This window comes from Mugil cephalus, chromosome 10 (assembly GCF_022458985.1).
Source record: "Mugil cephalus isolate CIBA_MC_2020 chromosome 10, CIBA_Mcephalus_1.1, whole genome shotgun sequence".
In the NCBI taxonomy this organism is placed as follows: domain Eukaryota; kingdom Metazoa; phylum Chordata; class Actinopteri; order Mugiliformes; family Mugilidae; genus Mugil; species Mugil cephalus.
Window position 1 is genome coordinate 26,730,870 of NC_061779.1, and position 14,072 is coordinate 26,744,941.

The 14,072-nt window shown below is 38.6% G+C and overlaps 1 protein-coding gene across 1 annotated transcript; it reads right to left on the reverse strand.

The window, feature by feature from the left end:
- Positions 1-288: 288 nt before the first annotated feature.
- On the reverse strand, positions 289-12,868 carry dus2 (dihydrouridine synthase 2). Its single transcript, XM_047595736.1, has 16 exons — positions 12,744-12,868; positions 12,037-12,177; positions 11,920-11,965; positions 11,749-11,840; positions 11,598-11,641; positions 9,235-9,295; positions 9,100-9,147; positions 8,950-9,015; positions 6,932-7,002; positions 6,410-6,496; positions 5,924-6,092; positions 4,652-4,773; positions 4,409-4,549; positions 3,842-3,929; positions 3,041-3,114; positions 289-1,549 (listed from the first exon to the last, which is right to left on the reverse strand). Exons 2-16 carry the CDS (start codon positions 12,157-12,159, stop codon positions 1,324-1,326), a joined length of 1,458 nt encoding a protein of 485 aa, XP_047451692.1. The 5' UTR covers positions 12,160-12,177; positions 12,744-12,868; the 3' UTR covers positions 289-1,323.
- Between the last annotated feature and the right edge of the window lie 1,204 nt (positions 12,869-14,072).

Sequence of the window (14,072 nt, forward strand, 5' to 3'; positions counted from 1 at the left end):
GGATTCTGTCTATGAAAAAGGTTTGGAGTGTCCAGTTTTCAGAGTGTACTGCATATCATATTCAAATTTTACTTCTCACATCTGCATTGTGCAACTACGAGTCCACTTCCTTTTGCAGATGATAGATTTTAGTTCCTGTGTGATATCAAATAAGTTTATCATGCATATTTTCAGACAGGCCATAAAATAGATTTGCAGTCCGTTTCCCGGTAATGTTAATGAGACGGACATTTTGTTGGGAGAAGTCACTTACTAATTTAAAGTTAGTAGTTTTCACACACTCCTTCATTTTGAGTTTATTTATATATTTATTTTTTAAAAAGAAAGTTGAGATAAGAGTTTATTGTACAGTAGCGTCGCACAGCCTTGCTGATTACTCGCTCAACCAGAAAGTGATTGCCATATTTCCCAGTACACTTGAAGGTGTCGTTAGACGCCCCGTGATGACGCCACTCGCTGGTTCAGTTCAGGATCTTATGTTGAAATGCTACAGAGCTCTCCAAGTTTAAAGAAACGAACTAAATGAAGGATTTACAGACTAATGAATCTAGGTCCCACAAACGCAGCTCCAATCTCTCATCTTTTACCTAATAATTTTTGATTAAGACACATAAACTGCTCATTCGTAGGATAAATTCACCAGCAACGTTGGATTTTTTCATTGAGAAAGTGAAACAAGTTCATGACAATACAGAAACAAATGGAACCTGAATACTTTTACAAATAGGAGCCAGAGGTGGATCCAGGTATACATGCAAAGATGAACCGACATATCTACTTTAATGAGTGGTGATGATGTTAAACGCATCCAATCGTTCTCCTTAATCACACACTAAAGGACACCATCAGAAGACAAATGATGATCCAAAATCAGGATTTTAAAAAAGTTCTTCAGAAAGGCACCAGGGTAAAAGTTGTTTTTTCTGACACATACATTTAATTAAAAAAAAAAAGAAAAAAAAAAGGCAGGGGTGAAGCAGATATTTCCAGCCGAGTGGCTGGATAGCCCCTGGTTTGATCGCAGCACTAAAGGTTAAAAATAAAGTCCAGAGAGATAAAGGCAGAGCTGAGCAGCTGTCTTTTGTGTATCTAAATTTAGTATTAATCTTTGGATTATACCATAAGGCAAACCAGGAAATCATAGAGGTATGTATGACAATATGACCCATAAGGTTGTTCTTTAATCTGCCACCAACGGAAGCCTGATTTACTCTTTCAGCCCACACAACCACAGAAGTTTATGATCCTCCTGTTTGAAAAAAAAAGGGGAAAAAAAGTAGAGATGACTGTTAAAAATTCCGTGGTTGTTTTGTTTTGTGATCGTCATCGTTCATCACTAGAGTTCTCTAAGGTTTTTGTTTCCTGTTGGAGGTCCTCCACATGCTGTTTCTTGCTTTTCTCTTCCTCCATGGTACCATTTGCCTTCCCCTCTCTCTTTCTCTTGCATACAAGACCAGAGTCTTCCTCACCAATCCGACCCTCTGGTATTCCCAGAACTCGGAGGCAGACGACAGCGGCTGCTTGCTCTGCAGATTTCTTCGACTTCTCCCTGAAACCAACAAGATTATTTTACATGTGCAGCCAGCAAAGTTTAATCTCAAGCAGTTACACAAGAGTACTGACAAAATAATACAGTCTGAAATTGAAAATGTAAATAAGATGAGTTTCAGTAAATGTTTGATGCCAGTTTCCAGTTCCCAACAGTTTTTGATGCTCAATGCTATGACCACTTAGTCATAAAAATGACTTGAGTGTGGATCTGATAATTAGACACTTAACATGAAGTTAAGAAAATATTGTTTTTAGTTAGGTTGCCTTAAGAATGTGTATATCATCTGATGCTATCTTCACACTTTCAGTTGCACTGTTGTGTAGTATATGTGGTCAAAACTGTAGGAAGGTGTGCTCAACCACAAAACACGTCATAACTATAGGAAATGAACAAGCATAAATACTTGCAAAGATGCAGGAGTACTTAGACACTTTAAGCTGACATGTACTCTTCAGAGTACAGGTATTGTATTTCATTCATTCATTCAGTCAGTCAGAATATGGACGCGCCTGCAGGATGGCTGCTGACAGGCAATGAAAGCCCAACGTAGTAATAAAACTATTGTCAAACATGGTTATAAAAGCTATAAAAGACATTTCTTTTACATTTTCTGTTCAATCACCGGATGTCACCTTTAACACATGACATTACTATCACACCCTGACCTTTAACATATGACATTACTATCACACCCTGACCTTTAACACATGACATTACTATCACACCCTGACTGTAGTGTTACAATACCGCAAAATGAGTTTGAAGGTTCTCAGGTCTCCAGGTCTGGGTTTATCCAAGAAAACGCACGACAAGGGCAACTGGATTTGCAGGGTTTCTTAAAGACATTTTACACCCATCCAAGTAGCTTGTTTAGTTATAAAACACTTCTGTCTTGAAGACAGCTGATTTGAAAGAGGATTAAAGGAAGCTATTTGTGTCAAATTGGAAAACCCCTCTGAAAAGGGGAACTAAGATATAATCTGCCATCAAATTCTTAACTCCTACCACCAGTATGCAGCACTGTTCAAACATTCAGACTGTAGCCTGTTGGCAATAATGGGTGGTCAGAGCTGCATTTACTGGGAAGAAGAAAACAGGATCTAAACATTTCCTCCAACAAGAGCTAAGGCCTTGTTCAGACCTTGCATTAACATCCCTCCAGGGCTTTCTCTCTGAATGCACACACATTGTTATTATTTATTTATCTCTGCCTGACGTAAGTTATAATAGAAATAGACAACAATGTGAGCCTGGTCAAATGGTCAAACCACTGCTGTCATAACGTCTGAGACCAGAGAGCTTTAGATTGATGCAGGGCACATCATCATAGTGTAAGCTGCCCAGTAACACATACAGATATTTGTTTCATTCATAACCCAGGTTGTATCCCTGTTCATCTTTTTCATGTTTTATTGCACCAGTGACCTTTTATTATGTGCTACACACAACAGAATCCATTATCCAGTAAGCACTAATGTTTATACTAACCACAGTGAAGACCTGTATTTCCTCCCTGCTACAGTCACAGTGGACTGGAAGGCTCGATCCTGAGAACGCTCCACCTGAAACCACAACACACAAGCATTATGACAGACTGCTTGCAGCTAACACAAAGTGATGACTGAGGTAGTTCATCTGTTATGATGCTTGGCTCCTGACGCCAGTATACACAGCATCCAAGGAGCCAGTCCATATTCCTTTCACTGGGGGCCAAGGGCCTCCATGTTCTGGTGCCTCAGTCCAGCAGCCAGAACATCGCAATGCACAACACAACACATATATGTGGGTTGTGTCCATTTTGGATGTGCACCAGAAAATGATCTCAAAATTCTTGCATCATCTGATCTGCTTTTCTAATGGGCCTTTATAGTGGTGGCCAATAAAAGTGTCAATAAAATTGGAATGTTGGTCGATAATGAACGGTGGTCAGCTGATTAGAGCTAAATCATTATCGACATGTACTAATGGAAATTGGACTTTTTGTATTTTACATTAAAACATTTAACTGACATGATAGCACATATAATTTCCCAGAGGGAGACATCCCAAAGGGATCAATAAAATCAAGTCTAAGTCTAGCACACATCAACTTTTAGGTAGTCTCAGCAAATGCAATGTTGTCAGTGAGAATAGTGCTTACTGATACTGTTCATCCAAAATTTTTAGAGAGCGGATGAGTTTGAAATAATGTTTTATACAAACTGCATCTTAACCAACAGTAACTATTCAGCATTGTCGAATCAACCAGGACTTAAACGTTTAATGACTTTATACTTTTCTTTTTCTTACAATTTCGTACAGCGGCTGCTCCAGTTTCTCCTTGCGGCTCCACTCCAGCAGGAACATCTTTGGAGTGATACGTGGTGGATAGTCCCTACTGCAACCACACACACAAATCATATCCTGAAAACCTAAATCATGAATTGAAGATTTGAAAAGATAAAAGATTCACTAAAAGACCATTTGTTCTGCTGGCCTACTGTCTTTTGGACGTTTTAGACAGGTGGTACAAAGCATCTCTGTTGAGTTGGTGACTTAGACAGAACAAAGGAACAGACTAAAGCTTCAATGGATAGATTACGCTATTAACATTCATTAGCTACAGCTGATATCAACTACTGACCTCGGTAACTTTAGCCACATATGGTTGGGTCAGTGGTAAATGAGGAGTATGGTTACTTGCATCTGTTTACGCAAATAAAATAAACCAAGAGACAAAAGCTTCAACGAACCTTGGTATTCTGACAGCCAGTAACTGAATCCAACCCTGTCCCATAATTCAGATGAGATGTGTAGTGGTACAGATCTGATCATGCTATATAACGTTAATACAGACAATGAGTAAAAAAAACTGACCGCTCAAACTTGACAGCCATAGTGGTGACATCTCCATCCACTACGGGTTGGTCCAGCTGCCTGCTGCTCTGCAGGGCCTCCCTCCTTGACTGCAGCAACTCTTGAGTCTGCTGGAAAAACTCGTGCAGCCCGTACGCCTTACTGCAACATAGTAACACCACACACCATTGAGTAATACCTCCCCAACACGTGATATCAGACATGGACGATCTGCTGTTACCTCTGATTTATAAAGTCCTGTACCTGATCTCACTGTTGGTTTGAGCAGCATGAATTTGCTTCCCAAGAGGAGACTCCACTTTGTCCCTCAACATCTGACACAGACAGTACTTTGTGTTGAATGCGTGGTTGTCGTACCGGATTGCCTGCCAAACGTAACAGGGCCTCATCACATGCTCATCATAATCACTTAAACACATAATCACAGTTCTGATACCATCTGATTGGATGTATGATAAAATATTCCAACTGTCCCCAAAATAAAACCATTTACTGCACCCACCACACATTAGCAATACTCAGTACCTTCAGGAGACGAATGTAAGCATGATGATAGGATAACATTATTCAGAAGTAGGCTCGTTGGAATAAGTCAACATTTATTTAAGGCAAATGTTCATTTCTGTTAACAGGTATTTCAACTAAAATCCACACAGTGGATTAAGTAATTGCATATTTCCTCAACCCCTGTAAATGAGGGGGGCTAGTATTTCTGCCACCCATAACACATCTGCTATTTATCCCAACTGACCTGCCTGTGGTCTGTGGCTGCTACTCAAAGAAGGGAAATACTGGAAATCAGAGCAGTAGAATGTGCACAGATCAGCAGCTAGGAATTACAAGTGGAGACCATAACCATCCAACTTCACCAGAAAAAAGCAGCACTGGTTCACTGGATTCAAGACTAAAACTTAAAAGTAACAGTTAATTTGTGTTGTGATAATTGACATCAGTTAATAATTAAGCTGAAATGCCAAATGTCACTGAGTTTTACTGTTCTTAAGGTCAGAACAGAAATGGATAAGAAAGCTTTTAGGTTTTCTGCTCCAACTACATGGGACATTTTGTAGTCCAGAGTTCAACCTCCAAAGTCTATATTTCTGAATGTATTTAAGTCCACGGTAAATCCCATTATATCTAGGCTACATGAGAGCAAATGTTTTATTCTAGTCTAAATGTTTTATTATTAACTGATTTTGCAAATTCAATTGTTATTTTTATCTTTTATGTCTAAACATTACAAATCTAATTATATGAGCTGCCATCCTTGGCTAGGTCTCTCTTACAAGAGATTGCTGATCTCAATGCCCAGGACATACCTGGTTAAATAAAGGTTAGAATAATAATAAGTATATGATAGATAAATAAATAATAAGTATATCTATAGGTTATTTACCATGCGAAGATGCCATCTCAAATGCCTACTCCTACATATAGAAAGATTCAACAGTTTCAAACATTTCATTTTAATGGCCTGTATTTCAAGTAGAAATCTGTGCCGATTGTTAGACTCACATATTTCAGGTAGTCCTCCATGACCTTCTCTACAGGAAGTGGTCCATTGCTGCTAAACACTGATGCGTTCCACATGGCGGCGCGAGCCAACATGACCGAAGAGGCGCCGGTCGCCTTTCGGAACGCCTCTATGTCGATGTTGTTCTTCACCAGGTCCAGAGAACCTCCACTGCAGGAGAAACGAGACAGAGAATACGGTCAAAGAGGTAGGGAAAAAATTCTTTAGTCAAGTAATCTAAATATTTTTGCTGGGTCCTTATTAACAAAGGAAGCAAATTCAAATTTAAGTCAAGCTCATTTTCATTTTCAAAACCGTCCATCATAGGTACCCCTATCTGTACAAGAAACAAGACGAATTAATTTCACCCTGATGTCAGCATCGTCACCATACTGTGTGAGACCATACACCTGCTCCAGTGTTACAGTTCCACGTTTTTTCCAGTAGGATAAACACATTTAATACGGTTATGTTTGATTATTACTTACTTTGCAATGACAGGAATGGAAACAGCCTGAGCGACGGCCTGAATGTAATCACAGTGGACAGGGTGTCTGGGACGCTCCTCCTTAAACCTGAGCAACACAGTCAGGAAAAGAACATTCATGAAGTTCAGCAGCACTGTACCAACAGACAGTTCACCAGCAAATAATGTGACATTCAATTCCTTCTGTCATATTTTGCAAATGAAAGCTAATATTGTATAATTTGATGGTCTGTGTATTCATTCTTCTTTTATGTAAAATGAGTTGGGTTTTGTTGTTTTTTTGACAGTTGGTGGAATAAAACAAGAAGTTTCAATGCATCACCTGGCAGTGAGGATAACTTTAGTATTCTTGCGGCAATATAGACAATTGATGTTTTAGCTGTGACCTGGTCTTTACAGCTTAAAAAATAAAAAAATAAAACCATATAACTCCCTTCCTGTGTTTTCCAAATAATCCAAGGATGTACTGATTTAAAAAAAGACCAACACACAAATGTGAACAAACTGTCAGAATAGGAGTTACCTGCCGTGAACAGCAATGGCAGCGACACCAGTCTTCTCAATCCTCCGGACCAGACTGACCGTGTCCTCCACCTGAAAACCAATCAACTGTAGACTCACTTGGGACACTGTGAGACTCAAATTCTCAACAGCTAAATCTCAATAATTACTTAGTGAATCCATTCATCAATCTATCATTTCAACAACAAATTTCTTTTTTTTAGTGTCTCTCTCAGTTATCCATTCTCCCATTACACCTGAAATGGGGATGGAACGATACACTCAACTCACGATACGACTTCCAATACTGGATTAACAATTTAAGTTTCTCACATTTCTCATGATTTTTTTTTTTTTTTTTTTTTTTTAACAAAATGAGTTTGCAGACAAATTATGACTGAAAAACAATCATTTAATCAGGTTAGAAGCCCATATCAAAGTGACTAAATGACTAATAAAAACAAATAAAATCTCTTCAAATGAAAAAACTAAGGCTTGCATGTGTTCCTAGCTTGGGATTGAAGTGGGGTTTTTTTTATGTTTTTAAGGTAGATCAGCATATCTCATCCCATGTGAATACCTGACAGTGATGTATGATGTCAAACACAGTGACATGACATCAATCAAGTGAACTCAAAACTAGATTACGCCCTCTGCTGTTTAAAAAGGGCATCGCAATTCATTTTTCATCTCAGCCAATTAGAATCGCCACACATTTGTATCGATTTTTAACTTCTGGCAATGCATTGTTACAGCCCTAAAGTCATCCTCCAATGTACGGTATTATCTAAAGATTATAAGCAATATAATAGAACGGGCAAATAACCCTCTTTGAGAAAATACAATATGTGAAGAGCAGTAAAACACAAAGGCCCAGACATTCAAACGCCCACTTCTGCAGTTCAGTCTGTAATGCTTTGCACTCTGCGGCATTAAAATGATTCATAACTTCAGGCTCGAAAAAAGTTTATAAACCCATCTCTAAAAAGTATGGAATCCATAGTCAGAAGGATTGTGAACAAATGGAGGAGATTTAAGATGACTGATGCCCTTCAAAGTGGTTGACCAAGAACACTCCAAAAGCAACACACAGTATTTAGAGAGGTCCCAAAGGAGTCCAGGGTAACTTATAAGCATCTAAAGGCCTTTCTAACATTGACTAATGTCAATTTTCTTGAATCCACCATCAGGAGAACACTCAACAACCATGGTGTGCATGACAGAGTGGCAGGGGCAAAGTTAATGCTCTCCAAAAAAAAAAAAAAAAAACATTTCTACATCATGCATAATGTTTGGAAATGGAAAAGTTTTGTGGATTGCTGAAACCAAAGTAGAATTATTTGACTAAAATTAGTCTCCCCTTGTCTTTCTTGCATGGACATCTGCTGATGTTTTGAGACATTTTTAAGAAGAAATGTAGAACATTCTATGGGGTGCATAAACACTGTATGACTATCTGTTACTATTTAAAACTGTTGTGCATGTATGGTTGATATCCTACCAACACGTTATCAGTGAAACCACTATCAACTATATGATCACTTCCTGAGCAGCAGATGCAATTTTTTTGAGTAGTTAACCTTTTGAGTTCATGCTAAAAGTTCAGATTAATGATCACATCACATCTGCTCAGAATTGAACCAAAGCAATTTTAATAATCACTGGTTGTTAAGTTTAGATCCATAATATTGCCAGTTTTGTCTCCAGCCTAAACAGTTCAGTTGTACTTGTATAAGTACAAAAGGTGTAGGACAGATAACATTTATAGATATCCATCCAAGCTATGAATGTTAATGTACCCACATACTAAATGAAGAGCCTAGTGCCAGTTACAAGAAGTTTCAACCTTACAATTATTCTAACTCTGCAATCCAATAAAATACCTTTGGACTGTTAAAGTGGAAGTCAGACCATCCACCAGAGTATCTTCAGCTTTGCTGTAAATGTTACATTTGAAATGTAGAAAGATTGGATACACACAACCAAGATCAAAGATGAAACTTAACTCAATAAATAAAAACACAGACATGCAGATCTTACCGAAGGAAGGATTCGGATTTTACATGTCACTGGTATAGAAAGTCCAGAAACAAGTGTCTTAAGAATCTACAGGTGAGACAAAAGTTAATTAGTACAGTGTTTTTTGTCCAGATATGATTGATACAATTACTATGAGCTGGTACTACTCACAGCTTCAATCTTGTCAGGATCTGAAAGAAGAGCGGCACCCATCCCACCCTGCAGAACATTAAAGGTCATAGGTCAGCCACAGGGTCTGAGACCAGAGCAGCAGCAGCAGCAGCCGCTGCCGGACATTTAACTCACCTTAGTGGAGTATTCCTTTGGACAGCCCATATTCACATCTACTGCTGCCACATCCTTCTCCCTGTATAAAACACAGATAATAATCAAATTAGATTAACTAGCCAAACACAGCATAGCATCATGAGATATTAAATCATTGGTTCCCTGGTGACAGTTCCTCACATTTTCCACATTGTCATTTATACTTCTCTTTTATACCCACATGTGTTACATGGTGAATGGAAACTTGCGATTTAAATTATGAGTCAAGGTTTCTTTTCTGTAACCTAAATATAGAATCAGACTCACTTTATTGCCATTGTACAACGGAACTGAGGTAACAGTTCTTTATATTTTTAAAAGTGCTGTAGCTATATAGATGTTCTGTTCATTAATACTTTATTGTTGGATGCAAAGTCATTATTCAGTTAGCTTCATGTTGGCTTAAACCATAGACAGTATAAATCACTCACCAAAACGAAAAGAGAACTCACCCAGATGGCTAGTTTATAAGCTCCACTTTGTCCATATTAGTAGATGGGACGTAAAATATTATATTTTTTCAAGGATGTGTCAAGGATGAGGTAATTTTAGGTGGTTAATGTAATACTAATGCATACTCAAGTGTATTTTTTTCTGAAAAGCATTGTTTTAGTTATTTGATGCTAAAGAAACGGGATGTGACATCATGATCACTACCAACTGCCATGTCAACTGCTCTGTGAAGCGGTCCTTTAGGACCTTGAGAGCTGAAATAAAAGAAATAAGTAAGTTCAGTGTATATTCCAGCGTTTCTTTGTAACTGGTGGCAGTAGAGCAGAGCACAGTATTAAGGAAATTAAAACATAAGTGAGTCTGGAGAAGTGTGGAGAGGTCATCGATAACCAACTCCATGTGGCTCCACTCTTGGACAGTGCTGCACAGACTAACTACAAACTTCCCAGTTAAAGACTTTTCTCACAACACAATGAACAGGAGACTACAGATAATCTGACAGTAGCAGACTGTCACTGTCATCAGACTGGATGGCTGCAACAGTTACTTATGTCTTTTAAAAACATAAAATTATCCACATCAGGGTCGGTTACAATCAGAGAATGGATAATACTCTTTACTTAACAGAGGAACAACATTGAATAAGTAACACAAAAATCACACATTTAGATTTATCTCCATCTGCTTTTATGACAGCTTTGCACGCTCTCTCAATCAGCTTCTTGAGGTAATTACATGGAATGGTTGCAACTGTCTTGAAGACAGATATTCTTTAGAATTTCATGACTGCCCTGTCTTCACTGCAGCCAAACTTATGCTAAACATCTCAGTTGGGTGAAGTTTGGTGATTGTGGAGGTTCTATTATTAGATGCAGCACTCCATCACGCTGTTTCTTGGCCAAACAGCCCTTTTAGGACGTGGGTGATTGTCCAGCTGAAGGATTAATGATGTCTCCCTGGGTACAAACCAAATTGAATGGTGTAGCCAGCAGTTGTGGCAGCCATGATGGTCAAGTGCTGTCTCAAATTCAGAATAAATCACCAACAATGACACCATCAAAGCTTGCCCAACATCATCACACCCCCTCCTCCATGTGTCACCAAGGAAGCCACGCATGTAGCATGTCTTCGTTTTTTTCTGTGCCTCAGAAAGAAATGGCGACCAAAAGTAACAATCCCAGAACTGATCTACACAGCCTCTGGGAAGTACAGATGAGAGGACTATTGGTTTCATCCATGTAGTGGTCCACTTTGTATCACTTTGGTGCTGAATGTGACTACACTAGAATTTGAAGCTTTCAAAGTTGATGAAGTTTTCAGGTCAGTGACCTCCATGTCATTAAGTTATAATGAACTTATTTATCTGTACTTAGCCAAGTCAAAACTTGATATGGATTGTTACAGTAGTTGACTGGATTGTTTTGCTGACTACCAACAACCTCTGCACAAATCTCATGGTCTCCAACAAACTGCTGACAGACCAGCCCCCACAACACTACCATTAGATTTTGTCTTCACATCTTCAAAAGACATCCTCTATGTAGATAGTATTGTAAAAAAACAAGATGGTTACTACAGAAAATGTAGGATTTTCAACAGATCTAAATGTATTTCAAAGTAGGTCTAAAGTGTGCATAGTTATGTAGGAACATTGTTTAATGGATGAATGTATAAAATTACATCTTACATTATAACACAGTCAGAATAACCACACGGGAAACTTTCAGAGTAATAGCACCTCCGCAGAAAGACAGCACAGATGTCCCTGAGCTCCACTACCTATCTACTACAGTTAGTTAGCTGAATTTGTGTTGCGATGGAGCTACCTCTTCTACTTTTCTAATGGTTTTCCTGATATTTAGCACAAAACTCAGAGATCACGAACTCACACTAGTCGGGCCACTGTCAACGCTCTGTCTGGGTCAGCAGTTCCCTAAAAACAGAAAGAAGCACTGATGTGATTGTAAGTTTAGAGCAAGACAACAGAAACTAGAAGTCAAAAACGGTTAAGCTGTTTAGTTCAAATGTTTCCCGTCTCACCATCTGGAAGACGACTCTGTCTTTCTCCTTCTCACAGGTCCTGAACATCACTCGATCATCTGGAGCGACAAAGTCCACTGTCTCCAGCACCTCTGACAAACACACACACAATGAGAAAACGTGTCTGCGTCGTCTGTGGTATCAAGAGTAACAACTAAGGCAGACTCTTACCGTTGATCACCCTTTGACACTGGGCCATTTTAATATCAATCAGCTCCTGGAACAGACAGCACACAGTTGACAATAATTCAACACCGAGTTCATAATTATGCTTTCCTCCACCCTCACCTCACAGTAAACCACATCAGCGCCATAGTCCAGAGCCAGCAGTCTCATGGGTAGAGTCCCCACCCGGACCATAGGAGCCAGGGCGGTGATGTTCCTGAAGCTCAGTGTGCCTGCTGTCATCATGGCTGCTCACTCCTCCTGCTATAATAACAGAGCATGTCAACAGTCACACCAAGATAAAATTCTGTTGACATAATGCAGCTTTGGTTTCACCTCAAACGCACACAACCGAACCATTATTTAAAACCTTCGTGGATATTATTTATTATGATTTTTGACTTGGCAAGCAATAGCACACCATTCACACATAACAAAAATTTAAACCTCTAGTCTTGCTCCACATAATTTAGCTACTTCTACAATTCTCTGTGTAAACACACACTGGGATGATTATTCCTCCGAAACAGCTGCGATTAACTGAAAGATATTTAAGCCGATATAAGGACAGCATAAAGTCGAGTTGTATGTTTGCCGTATTTATATTCTGGCCGATCTGACACGTTGCAGAAAACTAGGAATGCCTTTAACTTCAAGCTTTCTGGATGGAGTTTGGAAGGACGGATTGATCACGAGCATGCTATGCTAACATTTTAGCCGCTCCTTCAACACCGGTCTCAGCGGAACTTTAGCTAAAGCAGACGTACAGAGGCCGTTCGTGCGTTTACAGAAATGTATACATTGTTTAATTTTCAACTATACAGACTCACCGGCATTTATGTTGTCCTGTACTGATCACAGCAGCCGTAGCGTGTAGACATGCGGCAAACACTAAGCGTGTTGCTGTCTGTATTTAAACTTCCTGCTTAGACCTCTGCGTCATCGTGACGTCAACATGCATACATTTACAGCGTGTATTACATTTTTTTTCCATTGGTTTGGCTCATTTCTTGAAACAGAAATTACATTCTCAAAACTCTAAGATCATTTGGCAGAACAGTCTTACAGTTCAGCACAACACCATAGTTCACTTGCAAAAGCTCATATCTCTCCCAAAACCGTTCACTCATGCTTCAAAACTAAATTCCTTTCCCATATAAATAGTCAGTGCCACCAAAAGGCAAAAGATCCTTCTCAATTGCTTTGGCTCATTTCTCGAAACAGACTGGATGTTCTCAACACTCTTGGTGCTTTTGCCAAAATCTTGTTTGAATGGTCATCTGAGATGTGTGAAACTCCTCCTTCGTTAGTCAAGTTCTAGATTAACCTGACAATTAATCAAAGTTCGAAGAGATTCATATATGGTATTAATGGTATTAGGTTCTTGACTTATTTTGACAATTGAACTATTTTGCATGTGATGGCTTATAGAATGATATGATGCTGACATGTTTTGGAGAGAACAACCATTAAACTGAGAATCAATCAATCAGTTTAGATCAACAAGATCTATTCACTTGGAAATTGTGCTAAATGTAGGCTAACTGTGATAACTGTAGGTTACCTGTACTTAATCATTTGCAAAGATGTACTAAGACATTTGCAAAGTGATGAAATCAATGAGAAATACAATTCGGTTGTCAACAATTGCCAAGTGGTTTGGAGGTTTGTCCATATTGTTTTGAGAACGTAATCTCTGTTTCAAGAAATGAGCCAAACCAATGGAGAAAAACTGTAATACAAGACTCTTGTTCTCAATGTCCAGGAACGATTGTATATATTTTGTCATTGCCCAGTTGTGAGACATTTCTGTCAGAAAATACGTAACTTTATTAGTAAGATTTGTTTTACTCTGGAGGCCATTTATAGATTGTATATTGTAGAAGCCAAACAATACATTCCTCCAGAGTAAAACAAATCTTATTAATAAAAACATACAGATAAAGAAAAGAGAAGTAAATGAACAATACGGACGAAACCTGGTGCCGTGTTTCACATTTTGTGTCTGGTAATATTTATTAATTCTTTTTTTTTTTTTTTTATGTTGTTGTTGTTTGTTTGTTAGTTTTTCATTTTTCCACCAGACTCACTTGTTTTCATTTAAAGTCATACGTTAAATTATTGCATTTGTCACTACATGTAGCGTCCGACCAGTATCG

Excerpts from the sequence above, each read along its gene's own strand:
- dus2 (XM_047595736.1), bottom strand. The coding sequence starts at position 12,159 with ATGATGACAGCAGGCACACTGAGCTTCAGGAACATCACCGCCCTGGCT. Across the intron at positions 6,093-6,409 it reads TCCATTCCTGTCATTGCAAA|TGGAGGTTCTCTGGACCTGG; the intron begins GTAAGTAATAAT and ends TTTCTCCTGCAG. Across the intron at positions 3,115-3,841 it reads AGCAGCCGCTGTACGAAATT|GTGGAGCGTTCTCAGGATCG; the intron begins GTAAGAAAAAGA and ends TTGTGGTTTCAG.